This window comes from Hippoglossus hippoglossus, chromosome 24 (genome assembly GCF_009819705.1).
Source record: "Hippoglossus hippoglossus isolate fHipHip1 chromosome 24, fHipHip1.pri, whole genome shotgun sequence".
NCBI classification, from domain to species: Eukaryota; Metazoa; Chordata; class Actinopteri; order Pleuronectiformes; family Pleuronectidae; genus Hippoglossus; species Hippoglossus hippoglossus.
This window is the reverse complement of record NC_047174.1, coordinates 20528647-20550192: the sequence shown is the minus strand read 5'-3', so window position 1 is coordinate 20550192 and position 21546 is coordinate 20528647. Positions and strand designations below refer to the sequence as shown.

At 41.4% G+C, this 21546-nt stretch overlaps 1 protein-coding gene across 2 annotated transcripts; it reads left to right on the top strand.

Moving 5' to 3' along the window:
- Positions 1-1765: 1765 nt before the first annotated feature.
- Positions 1766-17346, top strand: slc35f1 (solute carrier family 35 member F1). Of its 2 annotated transcripts, XM_034580476.1 has the most exons (9): positions 1800-1921; positions 2015-2110; positions 5385-5560; positions 7138-7265; positions 10300-10459; positions 10706-10862; positions 14119-14171; positions 14337-14491; positions 16355-17346. In XM_034580476.1, exons 2-9 carry the CDS (start codon positions 2016-2018, stop codon positions 16586-16588), a joined length of 1158 nt encoding a protein of 385 aa, XP_034436367.1. In that variant the 5' UTR covers positions 1800-1921; position 2015; the 3' UTR covers positions 16589-17346. The 2 variants fall into 2 exon arrangements, with proteins under 2 accessions (XP_034436369.1, XP_034436367.1); XM_034580478.1 differs by lacking the exon at positions 16355-17346 and adding an exon at positions 14663-14944 and having other exon boundaries at positions 1766-2110; positions 14337-14559.
- The last annotated feature ends 4200 nt before the right edge of the window (positions 17347-21546 follow it).

Sequence of the window (21546 nt, the reverse complement as noted above, 5' to 3'; positions counted from 1 at the left end):
CAATACATTTCTTTAGTTTTTCTTTCCTCTGATCACTATGGCTATAACACATAATCAAATCAGACTCAAATTGCCTCTACACTCCAAGTTACATTTCAAATCCACAGCAATGGTTTAAGCATTTTGTTGACTACTGTGAGCCGCTGAGTGTTTTTCTTTGCTGTTTTCAGAAATAACATTTTGGTGCTTCAGTTTGAGCAAAACCTGATTCAAACCCTTGTGTGGAGCAGTGTATGGCAGGTTGTCTGGATAAGAACTGTACACCCTGATGATGGTGAATTCACACTGGACATGGAACTGTTTAGTGGATCAGTGTCAAATAAATGTTTTAATATCACATGACACACACATCTGAAATCTCTGTAATTGTGACACTGGCCTGTGCAGACACACTCCTGGTGCAAACTCTTTTGTTTTGTTACAACAGAGGTTCTCAACCTGCAGATCAGAACTCCCTGAGGTGTGTGCCAAAATAGATCTAAAGCAGGATGATTAAAGACATTTTTAAAAAATTGACAAAGAATTTGTGCTACACAAGATTCTGTTACTTTCCTTAACCTTTCCCTAACTTTTGTTAGTTTTTCTTCCTTGTTTTTTGTAAAGCAGTGGATTATCTGTCCTTTTCTGTTCTCTAGATTTTAAGCTAAAATGGAAAAATCCCTCTTGGCCAAGGCCAAAAAATTGCTAACTGTGGAAGATGACACATGTCAAGACAGACACGTTGATTGAGTGGTCAGGGGATCCTTGCTGTGAGGTGACAGTGACTCTCTGCTGACCTCTTTCAGTTCACACCAAACAGCATGAACACTTTAACAATAAACGGTTCCTGGTGGTTCTTTTTGTTTTTCCTGTTTTTCTTAAGATTGATTCTGTTTGAGATCGGCTTAAACTAAATTCTTTTGTACTTCGTATCAGGAGCAGTTGATGGTGGTGACAGAGGGTGTGAGTGAGAGTTAGAGGTAATGATGAGTTAAACCTGCTGTTTAACTTCTGTCTCCCTCTTGTGGCCGTATGACGGTACCTACACAAACCCTGTCAGAGGAACTTCCACAGTTCCAAGACAATAAGTCATTGTTCAGGCAGAGAAAATGTATGAGTGAAGCAACATATCCAGGCACCTGTCTGTCCTCGGTTCCTTCTCTCCAGTCAGCACTCTGAGGAAAAGCCTCACCAGCAGAACTTTGTTTCTTTCACTTTCTCACTGTACATGTCTTTCTCATCTGCAGAACCTCTGGTTTTTCTGACATGCTCCCACAGCTGCTGTGGCTTGCTCAGCTCTGGTACATCATTGGTTGTTGTTAAAGCTCATGGCTGCTGGTGCACAGTATGGGGATGTCACCACAGAATCCAGATTCAAACTGCTACACTGTGAGACAGATTCAATCAGCATCCCTTAGATAGGAACATGTTGGAGTCCTACACTCTAACATAAACTCTCAAACAAATACTTATTGTTAGTATCTACTCTGTTTAACTGTATCCAAACTAAGTAAAAACATTCCATTCAAAACTACATAATTACATTTAATGGGTGGGGCATGGTAGGAACACTGTGACCCTGTTCAAAACCAAATGAACCACACAATAAGTCCAAGTAGTTCAGGACTGAGGTGTACTGGTCTCTGTCTACAGTCCAGTGTGTGTGGCGCTCTGAGGAAGACGGGGGGTGCATGTTCACTCATCCTTCTGTGTTACGTCTTCATCCCATGAGGGTGTCTGGTTGTTGGAGCGCCACCTTGTGGTTACTTTGGCTTCTCCATATCAGACACAGGACCTGGTTGTGAATCCATCCCGTAGTTTGTCACCAGGGAAGAGCGTCCCAGCAGCAGCAGCAGCAGCAGCAGCATCAGCCCTGTTCCATCTGCGCACCGCTGCCTGCAGCACGGACACCGGCTCGGTCCGCCGCCTCTCCGCCGCTGAGGTGAGGCTGCACCCCGTCACCTCCTCCTCCTCCTCCTCCTCCTCCTCCTCCTCCGGTCCTTCTGGGAGCACAATGCGCTGATCTCTGTGGCAGGATGATTTCTGTTGTTTCCACGGTGGAGAGCGTCCCCAGAGGCACGGGCACCCCGGCGCCCAGTCTCTACCAGCGGATCAGGAAGGTCTTAACCAGGTAAGATGAGCATCCCTTCACATTCGCTCCACGCTCAGTTAGCGTCAGTGACTGCGGGCAGGGGGCGGGGAGGGGCTCGCTCCTCGTTGGTCTCATGCACAACCTGTAACGTCAAAGCCGTCAAATTCAGTCCGCCGCTGCAGGAGGTGTTGTGCAACAGATGTCAACAGCTGCAAACAGCAGCATCCGTTTGCAAGAGCGTCACATTGCGTGTGGTGAGGTGTTTGTGGAGGCGGTGGAGTGGGGACATTCCTGCACCCTATGGAGCCAGAGCAGAGCCTCAACCTGACTACCACGGTGGCTTCATCTGCCTGCTCTGAGCCTGAGCTGCACAATGGCTGCTGTCCTGTCCCTGTCTCTGCTGCCTCATCCATCCCCACCCACCTGCCCCACTCTCACGGATGCACGTAAACTCCCTTTGCATTCCTCATGTGCTCAGGCACATACTCCTGGACAAGGAAACTCACACACATACACCTAGACCCTTTCCTGCCATCTGCTGCTCTGTGATCCCTGGCTTCAGTTACTCATCCCGGGGCCATTGGACTGTCTATCTGGCTGCAAGCTGAATTTGAGACCAGCATATGAGGCCCATGCCAGTGTGTGTTTGTGTGTGTGAGAGAGAGAGAGAGAGAGAGAGAGAGAGAGAGAGAGAGAGAGAGAGAGAGAGAGAGAGAGTGTAGGTGGTGTTATCACTGCTGTCACAGACAGAGGGATGTGACTGAAATGAAATCTTTATTTGAGTGGTTAGTGGGCAGACGGACAACAAAGCAGGCTCACATACAGGCAAATGGAGGCACATGCTATATTGATATATAAGCCGATACCAACATGTTGCCTGATATTTATTCCCCCTTTTATTGGGATCCCTTCATCTGGTTCTTAAAAAGTACTAAGATACGGTATGTACAGAGGTATATGTATGTCCCATTCTCATTAATGCAAATCAGTGTCCGATTTGTTGAATATGTGTCTTTGTCAGACACGAACAGTACAGTGAGAGGACAGAAGGAAACCACATGTACTCCAACAAGATCTCAGTTACCACAGCACCTTTAGGTGAATGGGAGAGTGGCAGCATGAAGGGAAGCAGCAAATCAGCAGATGCTGCATAGGCAAGCAAGCAATGCTTCAACGAGCAGATTCATGTATTTAAAGAGCTCAGGTTATACAGTAGTTAAGCTGTTAAAACAAGAAAGATGTACTTAATGAAGTGACCACTGTCTTCTGATTAACACATGTCAGGTTGTTCTGTAGTTTCTCATTACCTACTAGCTGACATATATATATATATCTGTCAAAGGATAATATGGTGATCTACAGTGTCCATCAGTTTCTACTGAATAATGTCTCAATGCTGACCTTAAATGGGCACTTAGCTGATTTTAAACCTGCTTTTCATTGTTGCACTATTGATAGTATATGAAAGTGAAAAATATTTAATTTCCCACCGTGTTGCCTCCATGGAGACATATCCGATGTTTGTGTGCCAAAAGTCGACCAAATGACGATCTTTACGTCACTGGAGACTTTTGTCAGCTCCCTGGTTGTTTGCTAGAACAACAGCATGCACCTCCACATCTTTGTGTGCCTTCGGATCAAGGGGGGTTAGAACGAGTTAGAATAACAACTAGGAGACAATAACCCAATAGATATGGAAGGAAACTATATTGGAACTGTATTAAATGAGCCTGAATACACTGTGGAGGGATAACGGCATATGGAGGAGCCTCTGCTGAGAGTAAAGCAGCACCAGGCTGTGGGGATAGAGGTGCAGAGCTGCCTTACTGGGGACACTTGGTGGTGCTGCTGTGGAAAATATGCACCAATGGAAACAAAAGAGGAGTCACTATGTTGTGTATTTCCAACTCCAACATGAGGAAACAACCAAGCCATTGGAAAATCAGATGTCTGAGCACAGAGTGAGCTCAACAGCGACTTTGTTACTGACACGGCAACGTTGTGAAAATATAAACGTTTTTTTATATTCCCATTCAAGACTAGCTTAGCACACACACACTCCTTATTATGTTTGTGTATTTGTTACCCAGTGGTGATATAAGAGTTTAGCCTAAAATGATTAGCTCTGACCAGTTCTTTGCTGTAGTAGCAGCGGTAAAAGTAAGCCGGTACTGAAGGTGCTCCATACACCTAAAAGATTTAGTATTCAGCACCGGGAATAGGGGACAACAGCTGGCTGCTAAAACCCACAAACAACAACCCCAACAGCTTCTAAACAGCTTCTAAATAGCACCAGTGTGTTTGTGCTCACATCAAACCTGTGCTATCGGTTTTTAATCTGTGCTGAAGTGAACTCCGCTGCCTTTTCTGTTCTGCTCATAGTCCTATGGTTTGAAATGGAGACTACAAACTCGTAGTTTTTAAGATTTTCCATAGGCTAACTTCTTCTTACTCCTACAAGTGGTATATGGACCCTGGCTCTGCTGATAGCATTTGTAAATATACCAGAAGCTGAGGTCAAGCTTCAAATTGGAGAGGCCTGGCTCATTTATGTTGGAGTATTTCTATATGTTTTGGGGGAAAGGGAATACCACAGTCCTTTTTCTCTGTTTTCTCAAGTCATACTGCACCAATTACATTTTTTTTATCCACCTTACATAGGTACACATATTTTATTTGAAGGCGATCCTCCCAGCAGTGAGTTATTCCTTTAATGCTGAACTCCAGCATCACCTTTAAATCTACAGAGCAATCCACATTTGGAACGTGGTCCAGTGCTATCTGTGCCGATAATAATAATAAAAATAATCATAAAAACAATACCTTTTATTTGTATAGCACTTTTCAAGGAACTCAAAGACACACACACACTAAAGATGAAAACACAACATAACGTTGTCATACATTAAGAGCAGTTCTGATGAGTCTTGAGTAGAGATTTGAAAGTGGACAGGTGTCAGTGTTTTTCAGTGTTTTGTTCACCTCTTGTTCCCACTGCCCCCAAATGGACAAGATTGTTGCATATTGAAGTGGGATTTCAGGCTTGGTGTGTGTTTATTTGTGTGTGTGTGTGTGTGTGTGTGTGTGTGTGTGTGTGTGTGTGTGTGTGTGTGTGTGTGTGTGTGTGTGTGTGTGTGTGTGTGTGTGTGTGTGTGTGTGTGTGTGTGTTAATTTGCAACATGACAGAGACATACAGTATATATGAAGCTGAGTGATGCTGACGTGGTACTGGCTAATATTATTCTATTTCATTGTGTTAATGATGTCAAATGAAACACTGATGAGCTTTGCCCATGTCCCCTGTCCTCTGCAGAGACCTCCTGGTGACCCTGGCTCTGGGCCAGGTCTTGTCCTTGTTAATCTGTGCTATTAGTCTGATCAGCAAGTACCTGGCTGATGACTTCCACGCTAACACACCAGTGTTCCAGAGCTTTCTCAACTACATCCTGCTGTTTTTGGTCTACACCACGACACTGGCAGTCAGGCAAGGTACACACAGAAAATACTTGGGGAATTGTTTGTGTGTCTGTGTGTGTGTGTGTGTGCATTTCACTCCTCCCTGTTATGCATCTTAACACACAAGACATTTTCAAATTGTAAGTAATAGACACTAACAAATGTGCAAACACTCAAACAATAGCAGCATAGCATCAAAAAGTATAGCATGCACCAAATGAATATTTATGTATTCATAACATGATGCAACTGTGTGGAGAAGGATCCATTTCCTTTGGTATCCGTCCTGTTCACACATGGCCCACCTCTAGCTCTAACACGTCTTTTACATATCATACTGTGCTGCATACTTCAATATGTGTCGCCAAAATATGAGTCACAGTTCAACTTTCATTACTGTGGTGTTTGGTTCAAAGAGAATCATAGTTCCAGGTACAAGTTCAGAGAATTACTGTTAATTCTTTGAAACTGGGAACTGAACTGTATTAGCTGCCCTAACTGCCTCCATCATGAAGGGTATGTTTTCACCCCTGTCCATTTGTTAGTTGTTTTTTTTGTTTGTAAGCAAGATTACACAAAAACTAGGTACGGATTAGCATGAAACTTGATGGAAGGATGCGGAATGGGTCATTTTCATTATCCTTGATTTCTCTGAGATTAATCCAAGGATCTTGATAAAAAAAAATGTAGGAGACTGATATCTATGAACTGTACAATTTGGTGCAGATCGCAAATATAAATCTGGATCTAGTGAATTTAACTGTGGTTTCATGAGGAGAACATTGGGCCTTTGGTGGAGGTAGGGACCCTAAAGAGTTCCTTTCTAGTTATACAGAGAATATACGTAACTAACTTAAAGAAACTAAATCATAATTAGCATACTGTACATAAGAGGAGGAAAAAAGCTTGTGTTGGCTGAATGAAAACATGCACATCTACCTGAAGCCTCACCATTAGAAACCAGCCTGAGAGTTTATGTATCTTTAGTGTCTGCATGAAGGTGTTGTTTGCATTCAAAATGGACTCAGTGTCTCATGTAAGCAAAATTCAAGGTAGGTGTTTTAAAAAACAACTGGCACATGAGGGTGGGCAAACAGGGGAGTTGTGGAGGGTGGTGGGGGGTGTACTGCTTCCATTCTTCCAAGTCCTCGGGCATCATGCTGAACTGGACAGGGTCATCTCCACTGCTCGCTGTCGCAGTTCACATTCCCTCTCTGGCTGTATTTATATAAAATCGCTTTTCTAGTCTTGATGACCACTCAAAGTGCTTTCACAGTACAGGTTACTGCCGTTACCCATTCACACACATATTCATACAGTGCATCTATGAGGGACAATTCTACGTTCAGTATCTTGCCCAAGGACACTTCGCCATGCAGCCCCTCAGCCACAGCCGCTGTGCAGCTGATGCAGCGGCTGTGGGTGAAAATGATCACAGACTCCGATGATTCTTGACCCAAACTAGTAAGCAGGGAAGGATTTTTCATACTGTACAGGGAATTCAGAATGTTCTAAGAAGTCCGGCAGCGTAAACAGTGTTTCTGTTCTGTTCCGCTGATGTAACCTTTATAAAACACTTTTTTCATTGTATTTGCTGTGTGTCACACCAGGAGAAGGGAACCTGCTGGCCATTCTGAAGCAACGCTGGTGGAAATACATGATTCTGGGTTTTATAGACATCGAGGCCAACTATCTGGTCCTGAAGGCTTACCAGTACACTACACTCTCCAGTGTACAGGTTTGTAGTACGTGTTTGTGTGTGTGTGTGTGTGTGTGTGTGTGTGTGTGTGTGTGTGTGTGTGTGTGTGTGCGTCAGCCTGTGGTATAATGTCTTTTATGGCTGATGTGGGAGCTTTGTCTGAGAAAGTAACCCTGGTGATCTAAATTACAAACTGTGGTAATGCTAAAGAAACAAGAATGCTCCTGGGTTGCATTGTTGTAAATGTAGGATCCTCTGTTTTTGGAGCAAACCCCATACCAACAAGTGAAAGTCAATATATCTCTGTTGAACAGCATAATAAATAGTATTTATACTATTGGATGGATCACATTACATTTTTTACAGACATTCAAGGTCCCAAATAATCTAATGGCTCTATTTTAACCATCTGAGCTTATGGTCCAAATCTACTTTTACAGGAGAGAAAAGGGTTGCTGCACCAGATGCATGCTTGATTGTGTGTGATTCTATTAATTAATCAGGGATGTGTTTTTGGCATTACATGAAACAAACGAGTCCCATCTTCCATTCCCTTCAAAACCCAGGTACACTTGTACTTTGGCTGATTATAATGGGGGATTTTTGAAGTTCTCTGCAGAAGAAATGGTTTCACATGGGCAGATCATGTCTGTGTGTAAATGTAAATGTTTGTGAATAGCGTTGATAATGAGCCTTAAAATAACAGTCGGATACTGAACCACTGCAGGTTTTTGTTGGAGAGTAGCTTTCCACTGCCTCAAGATATCAATCCACTAACAATGATTAAAGGACTATATTTATGTGGCGCTTTTCTAGTCTTATTGTTCACTCAAAGCACTTTACACTACAAGCCACATTTACCCATTCACACACACATGCATACAGCAGCGTTACTATGTGCTGCACGTTTTTTCAATCCTACACTGCCAACAGCCATCAGGAGAAATTTGGGGTTCAGTGTCTTGCCCAAGGATAATTCGGCATGTGGAGCCAGGCATTGTACCACCAACCTTCTGGTTAATGGATGAGCCGGATTACCTCCTGAGCCACAGGGCCTGACCTCACCTCATTTTAAGACCAAGACGCCCATCGGTGCTCAGGTGACCGCAGGTACATTGACTATTTAAACAGCTTGGGCACTGAATTTGACTACTGTGTTGGTCTGGAACTAGCATAGACACTTTACAGGGGGTGTAAGAAAAGGCCCCTAATGACTGGTGATAAAATGAAATACTTCAACATCCACTTGATGGACATAAAATTCATGATTCCCAGACAGTACTCCCATCAGCCACAGCTGTACTTTGTAGTGAGTGCTAATTAGCTAATCCTTGCATGCTAACATCCTAAACTAAACCAAGATGGTGACTGTATAATGAATTATCCCTGCTAAACATCAGCATGATACCATTGTCAGTGTGAGAACATTAGCATGGAAGTTCACAGCAGCCTCACCGATTTGATGACCGTGATCTCTGTGCATTAGTGTGATGTGAAAGAAAAGACAGAAGAGCAACCCTTCCTCAGGTGACAGAAAATGTCAGAGCATGATGCGATCAGAGAGTTAAACAAAGAGGCATAGGGTAATGGGGCTGCAGTGGATAAACCCTTCATTGCAAAGGTCAACACACATCAGAGACTTGAATGGTATGAAAACCACAGACACTGGTCTGCAGAGATGTGGAAAACAGTCAGATGAGTCAACCTTTACCATATTCTCTCGAAGTGGGCTTGTTTGATGTATTCCAAGAAAATGGTACAGGCCTAAATGCTCCACCACAACTGTGAGTGGATCTGGTGGCTCTGTCAAGCTGCACCAGATCCACAGTAAAGCCTTTTACTGATTTGGCTCCACTTGTCTTTTTAAAAGGTGTCTCTGCAAATCAATTCAAAGTTTCTCTGATTGATCACCTTCATCCTATGATGAACATTTTTATCCTGATGAAGGGATTTCTTCCAGGATAACAGTGTTCCCATCTATGGAGCGCAACGGCTCACTGAGTGGTCTGATGAGTATGACATCTATGTGAGTCACATGCTTAGGCCCTGTCAGTCCCCAGATCTCAACCCGACTCAGGAGTCATTTAAGACCAGTCCAACAGGAATCAAATAAAATGTACAGCGTAGCCATGTTTCTAGCCAGATTATTATAATAATTATAATAATAATTAACATTTTTAAGGTCTTGACCTTGCTATGTTAAGTGCCTTGATATAATGTATGTTGTGATTTGACTATACAAATAAAATGTAATTGAGTTGAATTGAATGGTAAATTAGCGGCAGTTCATATAAAATTAATAACTTTATAGACAGCGCTCTCCCGCATTATACAGTGTTAATCATATCACACACATATATCTAATTAACCCAGAGTGGTGAGTACTTCTGTTTGTACTGGGATGGTTCGGTTCTGTCGGTGCGGTCTGTGTGATAGTTCATTTATTTTTTGTAAGTGGTATCCAGTGTGCTCTGTGTGCGTGACAGCACAGTCATATTCACTGCAGCGATTTTACACACACGCACACACGCACGCACGCACGCACGCACACACACACACACACACACTATATGAAAACTAAAGTTGTTCTTGGTGATACATGCATAGTGGCAGAATATTATCAAAAACTGTTAATCTCTTGTTTCTGCAACTCTGCCATTTTATGGTATCAGAGAGTAAGTTGTTTTATATCCTTTACAATGAAGGTTCTTATGGAACAGCTATGTCTAAGCACAAATCACACTGCTGGTCTTCATGTTTATGATAAGTGGATTTATAATCTGTCTTCAATTCACTATCTGACGTCTGCATCGCCATGTTCCCGTCTTCAAAATCTTCATACGTTTGGGTCACAATGTCAAGTTTGTTTTTATAGATCCCAACTTACGTGTGAGAAGTGGCATACCCATCTTTCGGACACAGTTTTGTGTGTTTGCCACAGTCTGACATCACCAGTCTGATGGTAAACCCAAGCAGGAGGAGAAAACAACAACAGAGCTGGAAATGACTGAAGCATAAATCAAAGAGTTCATTATTTGTGTGTGTGTTTGTTTCTCTGTGTCCTTCCTCTCAGTTGTTAGACTGTTTTGTCATCCCGGTGGTCCTGCTGCTGTCCTGGTTTTTTCTCTTGGTGAGGTACAAGGCAGCCCACTTTGTTGGGGCAGGGCTGTGCCTGTTGGGTATCGGCTGCATGGTCGGAGCTGATATCCTACTTGGTCGGCAGCAAGGCCTTGGTGAGCACCACCTCCAGACACAAACATAGTGAGAGTACACAGCACCATACATTTACAATGAATTCTGTTAGCCCCTTTGACTTTGACAGGCCTAGCTTTCCTGACCTCAATGTGACAAGTGCAAATACTTGTGGATGATGCCAGTTTGTTTGGGACGCAGTCGGCCTCCTGCTCATTTGATCACAGTAGTGTTTTTCACTTTTCATCTCTTACCCACTTCTTTTTTGTTCTCCCTCATTTGTCCAGGCGAACAGAAGCTATTCGGGGATCTTTTGGTTCTGGGAGGAGCAACACTGTATGGGATCTCCAACATCTGTGAGGAATTCATTGTGAAGAACCTGAGCCGTGTGGAGTTCCTCGGCATGATGGGACTCTTCGGATCCTTCTTTAGCGGCATCCAACTGTGAGTTTGTGTAAAATACTCAAGTAGATACACTCTAAAAACGAATGTCTAGGCTCAACAAGAAAAATTAACACAACAGTTTGCGTCAATCTTTTTTGAGTCATGGCAACTTATTATGAAATTACCGTCAACCAACAACCAACATTGAGTTAGGTCAATTAGCTTTTCCTTTGCAATGAAAGGTATTTTTAATTACTACTTACTTAAGAATTGCTACAATAAACACAAACATTTAGGTTGAATACTGCTTAAAATTAAGTTGTTCCAAGTGTTTTGTTCTTAATTTTAATAATTCATTATTAATAATTATGTTGGCAACCATTTAAGAATTCTATGTGCTCCAATTAGATTGTTTGAGTAGTTTTTAACTTTTACAAAATCCGATACAATTGAAAGTCTGGAAAAGTTTAAAACGTAATAAAACAACAGAAAAAAAACATAACATGCCTCCATACTGCTCGTGTGGTGTCATCCAAGCTCCAAGCCCCAACATTCATATTCGACTCGAAACGGCATAATTTACACCGTATTTTAAGACTAACGTAACGCTTTCACTGGTCATCAAGACTAGAAAATACAGACCATTTACTTTGCTTTGTTGAAATTTGATAGGGGGCGCTATTGACCCATTTTGCTACTAAATGTTGGCATATAAATTTTGCTTCAGGTTTGGGCATATCTGAAGATTTTTAGTCGTGGACCTCTCGATATTGAACACAGTGATTTTGAAGTGAGTCTAATAGGTTCTGAGATGAATTAAAATACAACACCTATGACTTCCTGTTGCGATAAGGCTGTGGTCACAAGAGGCTATTTAGTACATCTGAGCCAGTATGTGTTCATGCATTTCCATGGACGTTTAGCACTATAGGCCTATAGAGGCATAACTAGGCGATGGTTCATGACTCACCTGATCCATCCCCAACTATAGGCTTTATCATCAAGGAACTTAAGACACCATCTCTAAATATAAGTCTAACCTTATATGTAGAGATGGTGTCTGCCTCCAGAACCCAGAGGGGGAGCTGGTTCCACAGGAGAGAAGCCTGGTAGCTGAAGGCTCTACCTCCCATTCTACTCTTACCGAGTCTAGGAACCACAAGAGAGCCTGTATTTTGGGAGCGAAGTGATTTATTAGGACAATACATTGCTTTGAGCACTTTATTATATGATGAGACTTGATTATTAAAAGCTTTGTGTGAGTGGAGCAGGATCTTGAATTATATTTTGAATTTTATAGGGAGCCAATGCAGAGAAGCTAAGACAGGAGTAATATGATCTCTCCTTCTTGTTCCTGTCAGCACTCATGCTGCAGCATTTTGTACCAGCTGGAGGCTTTTCACAGACTTACTGTGACATCTTGATAATAAAGAATTACAATAATCCAGTCTAGCGGTAACAAATGCATGGACTAGTTTCTCAGCATCCTTCTGTGACAGGTTGTTCCTAATTTCATGATATTACGCTGTTGAAAGGAGGTTGTCCCAGAGACTTGTTTAAAAACAATAAAACCATAATTGTTTCAGAAGATTCAAAAATTGTAATTACATTTAAATATAAACAATAAAAAATGTAGCCTTCTAACTTCTTTAGTCCCCATGTGACCTCTTGGGTGATTACTGCAAATTAGCAACAGTTGCTGCACTTTTTGGGGGGATTTTTTGCAACCTAGCTCAATTCAATATCCTTTGTCTGCCTCAAATATCGCCAGAGAAAATTAGGGTTGTAAGTCTCTGGCAAAGTTTTTTTGAATGGGGTTGGAAAGTTTGGGAAAACCCTGAATTAAACTGCACAGCTGTAAATAAATTAAACAGATGACCACATTGGCAATCTACACCATCAATCAACATTACATTACAGCTAAATGAATCCCTAATTATAATCCAAATATCCAATAATAACAATATACAACACAAATATTTCATACAACAATAGTTATATTCAAGTGACCAGTCCTCAAAGGTGTTTTTCAGGTACCTCTACCCAAGGTAGAACAAAACACAACCATATTTTTGTCATTAATTTATGTCATGGAATAGATGGTTAGTGTAAACATGTTTTATACAGAACTGGAAAGAAAATGATCAATTTATTGACTGATCTCATGAATGAAAAAGTGCTGAATAAAGGAGGAGAGCACCAGTAGTGCCCTGTGTCAGAAAACTCTACTTATGGTCTGCATGGGTTTTCGTCAGCCATGTTGCTCCCACATTTTCCTTTAATAACCTGCAATTGACAAAACAGTTTAAGAACACATTCGAAATTAAATAAGTGATAATAACTGGCCCTGAATACCTGTGGAAGTATCATCTTGGGATTTTCTCAAATTCAAAAATGAAGTGTTAGATTTGTGTAGCTAATAACAACAATAATTTTCCTCAAGTGAAACACAAGACAAATAAACTTTCTTAGATTTCGACCAAATACTAAATGTCCAAACAACCCAGTGGAAATCAATATATCATTGGGACTCTCCACTGCTGTATCAAACAACAGGGACAAACAGCAAACATAACCACTTAAGCAAGTGTTAATGTGATGAATGACTAGATGACTAGTGTATTTCATAAAGGGATTCTACAGAAGAGAAATCTATTTCTGGATTTCTTTTCTGTACAGAGAAAGGAAGATGGTTTGAGGCGTTCTCTACAGTTATGTCCCACCACCAGGTACTGGTAGGCAGGACATTATATTTCCATGCTGGCATGAGTCAGTCTGTTACTCTGTGACTGTTATTCTTGACTTTGACTCCTGACAGGCAATGCTAACTTTGTTTACCCTGGCAGCAGGGAATTGTTTTCACCCTGTGTGTGTGCCCAAAATAAATTAGCAAAGCATGGACAGATTTTCACCAAACTTAATGGCAATATTACTTGGGAGGGTATCTCCAGATTAACCTTTTTTTAACTAAAAACATTTACAGAGGTGTCTCTGCAAATCGAGAAGTTTACGAAGTCTAAAGCCTACAATAGGCTCCTCGCCAGTTGGCCTCACACCATGAGGCTTGGTTCTACACCTCAGGCTGGTAAGGCCTTTCAGCATTGGAGCTGTTCAGACCCACCACCATGGTGTTGGCAGCTAACTTTACCAGACTGGGCTCCAGTGCTGCCGGTAATTTAGAAAGTTGTTTCCTGCTCTCTCTACCTGAGGTCATCCTGTCAGAAAGTCTTGAATCCAGTTGGAGATGGGGATTAAGCTCCGGGTCCCCGAGGGAACAATGCTGTTCTCTAATCTCTGTGTATGTATTCTCTTGCAGGGCAATCATGGAACACAAGGAGCTGCTGAAGGTATCCTGGGACTGGCAGATAGGTGAGAATAGACAGACACACACACACACACACACACACACACACACACACACACACACACACACAACCTGAATACCTCCACATCATCTATAAGTAATACAGAAGTAGTTTAAAAAAGCAGTGTCAATGCAATGCAAAATCAGCTGCTCTCTCTGTGTGTTTGCAGGTCTCCTCTACGTTGCTTTCAGTGGCTTCATGTTTGGCCTGTACAGCTTCATGCCCGTGGTGATAAAGAGGACGAGTGCCACCTCAGTCAATCTCTCTCTGCTCACAGCTGACCTATACAGCCTCTTTTGTGGTATCTTCCTCTTTCACTACAAGGTACTATCAAAGAGCCATGCCACATTGGTGTTGATTTGATAATGTGTAGGTTAAAAGATGTGCCAGAGATCTAGCATCACACACCTAGACTGGCACAACACACTTACCGAACTGTCAGTCCGGATGTAGGCACTTGGTTTTGACAATTAGAAAGAAGAACATGCGGAATAAAACAACAATGTGATTGTATTGCATGGATTTTGATCATTGGTTTAAAACTGTCCATCTTGACTCAGATGGTATTGAGGTGATACCTCTGTGGAGGACCTATGTCCATCCAGTGTGTCAGGAATATTTGCCTTTGACTGCATCTGTGACAGACAAACCTGTTCCTTGTTATCTAAAGACAGGAAACAGACTGACAGTCCCTGTAACGCTGAAGTATCATAAGCTCAACAACTGTTGCAAAGTCTGTGTCAAGTATTTTGATCAAAAATACAAGATGGGACCCCAACCCAAATTATGTCTGACCATACTCTTCCGCTGTCTATCCTCCTGGTCAGTAAGAGCTTGTACCAATTTGTACTCGGTTTTGGCTGCCTGTTGTCAGGCTACCTTCCATTGGTCACCCCCTTGGCATGCCGTGAGTTTGTCTGCTTTGTTTGCAGGTGACGATTTTGTTTGTCACATCACAAGCACTGAATTGAATTGGAAGAAGGCCAGTGAGAAGGGAGAGAGAGATGAGAAGGACTAGATCTGTGATTTAAAGGCCCCATCTTATCAACACTTCCCTGTCAACTGGCTGTTTACCTAACTCTCTTAAAGGCCCCATATTTCACAGCTTTCTGGGATTTAATTCTAGGTATTGGTCCCCCTAAGATGATATATCAGTGGTTTAAAGTCGAAAAAACTGCTGCAATGTGTACTTCCATGTCCTCTGTTCTGCCTCTCTCTGGAGCTGCAGACAGAACAGGCTGTTTTCGCCTGCCTCTTGAGCCCCTCCTCTGATTGGCTGACTGCACTTTGAGTGACACGCGACCAGGCCTATCACCGTTTTGTAGAACAGAATTCCTCCCAAATTCATAGTTTGTGCTTTTCCTCCCTCTCTCTGCTGGATCCAGTTCTGACACTACTCAACTATTATTATTAGTAGTAGTTTTAGTAGTAGTATTAACTAACGCTGCTATCAATTCTTACTTGTTGTGGGAACATCTCTACCTTTTTATGTAAAGTGCCTTGAGATCATTTATATGTTCTATAAAAATGAAATTGGATTGAATTGAATATGGCCTCTTCCTGTTAAAGAAAGACAGAGGTTTTATTCCAGCTACTTCCTCGTCCCCAAGTAGACCAGGGACTTGGAGTTGAGACAGCTAAATTCAATCTATCTATAATAATCTAAGTTGCTTTCCTTTGTATGCTCAGGTTGGGGGCATTGTTTCAGGCTGTAAGGACAGGTGATTGGTTCACAACAGTGGACCTTTGATTTGGCTACTTACACTTTCCCATCAATCCAGATTACAGGGGGTTCCTCAGGTGGTTCCCACTGAAGGCAAGTGGTGATGTCGCACCCACTGGTGGGATTATTATGGTATAACACTCCTGACTCAAGGGTCACATGGTTAGAGGTTTACTTTCATTCATATATATATATATTAAGAAAACATTTTTTAAACTGGTTTACACCAGCTGGTTTAGTTTCAAACGCCGCCGCAAAGTCAGATTACATACCTAGCAGGATCACATTCAATTTGAGTGACTGTTGTTATTGTTTGAAACAGAAAGGTGATGAAAAGTTTGAAACCACCTTATCATCAATACATATATTGAAGAAGAGCTGGCCTGTAATAGCTCACTGTCTATATTTACAGGATAGGGTTTGAACCAGTGTAAAGCAGCATACTGTCTGTCTCTGTGTTGCAGTTCTCTGGCCTCTACCTGTTGTCATTTTTCGTCATTATCTTGGGCTTGGTCTTTTACGCCTCCTCATCTACCTATGTGGTCCAGGATCCACGAGTCTACAAGCAGTTCAGGAACACAGGCAGCCAGTTGGCCAACGACCCACCCCCACTTAGGCCTGGACTACCAGAACCTTCTGTCACCTACACCAGCCTGGGCCCCGAGCCGGCGGAAGAGCTTCCTGTACGTGTAGCCTAAGTTGATCTGAGAGATCTGGGAGCGTTTGCTCTGTCAGCATGGTGCATCAGTGCGTCAGCTGCAGCGTCTAGGTCATATACAGAGAAGAAGTGCTGGCTGTACCCAGAATGCTGAGTATCGTAGCTGCACAATCACCCAGGTAGGTCCAGGTTTTCATTTTATGGCCTGTACTGAGCGATGGAGTCTTCACCTGCTCAGTTATGACAAATTTATGTACCCAAATACACAAATGACCAGAATGTAATTAAATCAAAAAGCAAAGCAAGTGAATATGTTGAGTTCACTGTGATCAAAGACTGAGTAGACCGTAGTGACTGTAAATTATCATTCATGTAAATAGATGGTATTGTCATTTGAATGGTTCTCCTCCTTTCTTTTTATATCTGTCAAGAATGTTTTTGAGTATTCCCTGTGTATATGCTGAAGCTGTGTTCATCATATTGAAGTCTACAGTGTTTCTGAATCCACCTGCTCCAATTCAGTGACAGATTCGGTCTTTTCAGTCTGTTTAACACACTGGAGTCACTTGTGTTCATAGTAGTGGCAGACAGCTCCTCGTGGTTCATCAAACAACTTTGTCACCAAGGTACTACATTTTGCTGTGTATTTTGAACATGGATATATTGTAGGCTGGTATAAATATATTTGGATATCATATATTTAAGTTTGAATACTTAAACACCAAAAAACCTTTCAGTATTTCCCCTCCAGAAGGTCATTGAGAAGTAGAATTTACAGAAAATAATTCAAACAACTGATGAAAAATTGAAGAACTGAGTTCATGACCTCAGCATTTCTACAATTCTGGTTATTGTCCTGAATTAGATCTTTTTCTTTTCTGTTAGTATTAAATAAATGTCAAAATACAATCAAAGCAGGGGGCACAGCGTTTGTGATAAGATAGGTTTGTTACTGTGGTGTGTTAGTGTTCTCTCTAAGTCTGCAATATGGACAAAGACAAATGTGAATCTATTTTACATAACATTATCGAGTCTGCCTTCATTACAAATACAGCTCCCATTGCTGTAATCCCCAGATTTCGCAACATGGAAATTTGAATTGTTTACACATGTTCCGGCCTCTCGTCTAGAACTACATGAAAAAGCTTGTTTTTAGAAACCAAGCATCATTCATAACCACTGTCATTGGCTGAGGTGCGCTGGCTGCATCACGTAGTGTTTGGAGGACATTGCCGTATCTTGCGCTATGTTAAATCGTAATATGGAAAAGAGCTTTGACAGACTAATAGAAGTGATTGGGGTCAGAATCCATGGCCCCCTCCTCTCACTGTGTGTATATATACAGTTTATTGCAAAGTTTATCCGACATGATTATGAGGCTTCAGCAGTCTGAGTCAGTGAAACCAAAGTGTTTCGGCAGTGTCTGAGCTGCAGTGAGGGGAAGGGACACACTGAGGAAATTTCACAATAGAAATTCAGTAACTAGAAAAAATTCCCTACATTTTTCTCCAGTGTCATATTAGCCTCAGATAAACTTTGGATTGTATTTTTGCGGGGGAAATATCCTGTACATCAGAAGCACATAAAGGAAAGATCTCTTAACAGCCAGATTGAACAAAACCTGTCCTTTCATTTGGAGTGAGCTGTAGATGTGTGGTAAGAGGCCAAGGCCTTGCATTTACATAGAGTAAAAGAATTGATCAAACGACTGCTTCTCACATTTTATTGTTACGTACTGTTTAGTATATTGTTGGATGTATTATGTCCTTTTGAAGTCAGAGAGATCCTAGTTTGGTTTTGACGGGTAAGGAGCTCACCATTATTGGTTATTGGGTTATTGTTATTTTTGCATTCTGTGTGTGTATTTTGAGTTTTTTCTATGTAAAACAAATTTTTAAAAAGTTGATTGCAAAAGAAAATAAACTGAAAAAAGCAGATTGGTAAAATGTTTTTGGGCTTATGATTTATTTTCATTTGTAAGAGAAAGATTGTGTTATTTATTCTCTCAAACGTGAACTTGTCTTCCTCCAAAGCTGAATTCACTAGATTTTGACCACTAGGGGGGAAGTTGTTCCTGCTGACTTATACTTCCAGAAGTGTGAATTATTTGACTATATGGAGCTCACTTATTGTTCCAGTAATAACAAGCACACTTGAAATTGAAATAGTTTAAACACTAAACGACAGTTGCTTCCTCTATACAGTGACCTCAAACCAATAGATGCGATGGATTATATCCAAATATCGATCCTTACTTACTACAGCTGATACCAAACATTACACAGAAAATAACTTCATCCTATATGTCCACTTTCTAAATCAAATGCTCCATCTCCCTAAAATCATAAATTCTACACCAAGGATGGTGTCAAAAAGCCTCAGTACCTTTAGTCTGAAACTAAGGTTGTTCACCAGAGAACACATGAGAACGAGAGGAAACCACAATAACATTTATTTGGAACAGAGGTTTTTTTCCTCTCGTTACTCAAGAGTGTGGTCTTAGAGTTCACTTTCAGTCTTATTGATTTCACATTTCACTCAAAACTGTGCTCACACTCAATATAGTTCTTGCTTGTTCTTAGATTCATTTTGATTTTACGTTATATTACATACCATTTACTTGATGCTTTTATCCAAAGCGACTTACAATAAGTGCATTCAACCATGAGAGTCAAAACCCAGAACAGTCTTCTCACTCTTCATCACAAACGTAAGAATCACATTGAAACTCTGATTGTAATCCTGGTCTGTTTCTCTGTGATTCAGCGGCCTCTTCGTTGTAATCATCCTCATGTTTTCAGAATAGCCTCTTTCTTTCCTCACTGAGTCTTTTACATCACAATGGCCCTGCTAGGACCTGCTTTTAACACTTTGGGTGATCCAGCAGGGGGAGCTCTGAGAACGTACCTTAACATTTGTTTGTGTGTATGAAACACTATGAGGGTTTTACAGTAATTTCATACAATGCCTTTTTGTGGCATTCACTGCTGAACCAATGCGTAACACTGTTGCTGGTAGGAAATGACTGTGGAGATACTGATTACTAACTGTCGATGTGTCATCATGCTAATACCTCTCCCATTATGTGTGAGTCACTGTGGTGTATAGACATAGGTGATATGTTCTGTTGTATTCACAACTGTTTTATTTCAATATAGATCATCAAACAGCTGTGAAAACTGACAAATAAACTAAAAATAGAAACACGTTTCTAAATACGGATAGAATGGAGCCACATCAGTAATGAGAAGTTTATAACTTCAACAGGCTGAATACTTGGACTCCTCTCAAACATCGAGCCTTCCTGTGTGAAGTCCCACTCTCTGGTTTACTGGTCTGTTGGACGTCAGCTTCAGTAAATGTTATTATAAACTGCTATTATGTGAACATGTTTTGAGAGTTTATTTCAGACTGGAATAGTTGACTCTTTGTAAAAGCTGTGGATTTATCTGCCAAAATGTGCCCTTCTATGGTCTGTTACTGTTATCCTGTGCACACAAGGGTCAGAAATCAAATAGTGGGCCACTAGCTTATTGTGCTTTTTCTTGTTTCCAGTGTCTCTAGCGAGACAACTGCATATGCACGTATCAGGCAACCATGAACACCACTGTTTGAACACTAGAATCAAATGAAGATTAAAGGAGCACAAAAGATCAATAATGTATGTAACTAAAGTGTATTTAGTATTTAAAGATGACTGTGGCTCTTTCTTCTTTTTGGGCAGTTTTGCTGAACCTGACGTGTTTTGAGAGGAATCATCTCTCAAGTGGATTATATGGCCATAAATATGTGGACAATCTCAGAAATTGCATAGATCTTGTTGGTTAAACATTTGATTCCAGAACTATAGGCATGCTGGTATAAGACCCTTTACTCTTTTAGATTGGTATGGTCCATTAAATGGTCTGTATTTATATAGCTTTTTTCAAGTCTTGATGACCACTCAAAGCACTTTACACTACAGTTTATTGACTTTCCCCCATTCACACACACATTTCTTCATACAGTGCATCTATGGGCAATACTGATGTTGCCCGATGAGTTAAGAGATGAGTTTGTCTTCATCCCAAAGGTGTTGGATGAGGTTGAGGTCAGGGTTCTGTGCAGGCCAGTAAATTCTTCCATGGGACTTGGGGAAAAAGCACTTCTATATGGACATTTACACTGGTTTCCTAACAACATGTCTTCCAAAATGTTGTGTTATTTTTAAATATAGTTGTTTTCCCAAATGTTGTTTGGGATTTGTAATGTTAGTAGTGTAGTTGAGCAACAGTGACCCAGTCGGAGGTTTGATTACAGCTGGTAAAAGATTTAGCTGCAGGTAACCTGGTATAATATGAGTGCTACATTCCCTTCACAGAACAAAGGAGATACCAGCAGAAAACGTATTAGGCAGATGAGGCAGCCTGATGAGGAAATGCAATTACTCCAGGATGTCTGCTAAATGTCCGAAAATCTGCTCCATCACATCTGTCATCAATCCTATCACCACTCACACCAGTCCAGTGGGGGTTTCAGTCCAGTGGGTGTTTCAGAGTGACCAGTCACAATCCTGCCTTTTCTTATATGTAAATGGTAAATGGTCTGTATTTATATAGTACTTTTCTAGTCTTGATGACCCCTCAAAGTGCTTTACAGTATAGTTTTGCCATCCAGCCACTCAACACGCATTAATACATTGCATCAATGTGCAGCACTTTCTCTGTCATTCATCAATCATACAATGAAGGGGGACAGTTGGAGGCCATTTGGGTTTCAGTATCTTGCCCAAGGACAATTTGGTACGCAGAGAAGGGAAGACGGGAATAGACTCTGTTTGGGGACGACCTCTTGAGACATAGTCCAGAACAGTGTAATCAATTATCTAAACTCCAAGCATGTCTCAAGGACATAAAAACCTGGATGACCCGCAACTTTCTCTTATTAAACTCAGATAAAACAGAGGTTCTAATACTTGGCCCTAAACACCTTAGAGATACATTATCTAATGATATCGCT

Excerpts from the sequence above, each read along its gene's own strand:
- slc35f1 (XM_034580476.1), top strand. The coding sequence starts at position 2,016 with ATGATTTCTGTTGTTTCCACGGTGGAGAGCGTCCCCAGAGGCACGGGC. Across the intron at positions 2,111-5,384 it reads ATCAGGAAGGTCTTAACCAG|AGACCTCCTGGTGACCCTGG; the intron begins GTAAGATGAGCA and ends TGTCCTCTGCAG. Across the intron at positions 10,460-10,705 it reads TGGTCGGCAGCAAGGCCTTG|GCGAACAGAAGCTATTCGGG; the intron begins GTGAGCACCACC and ends TCATTTGTCCAG.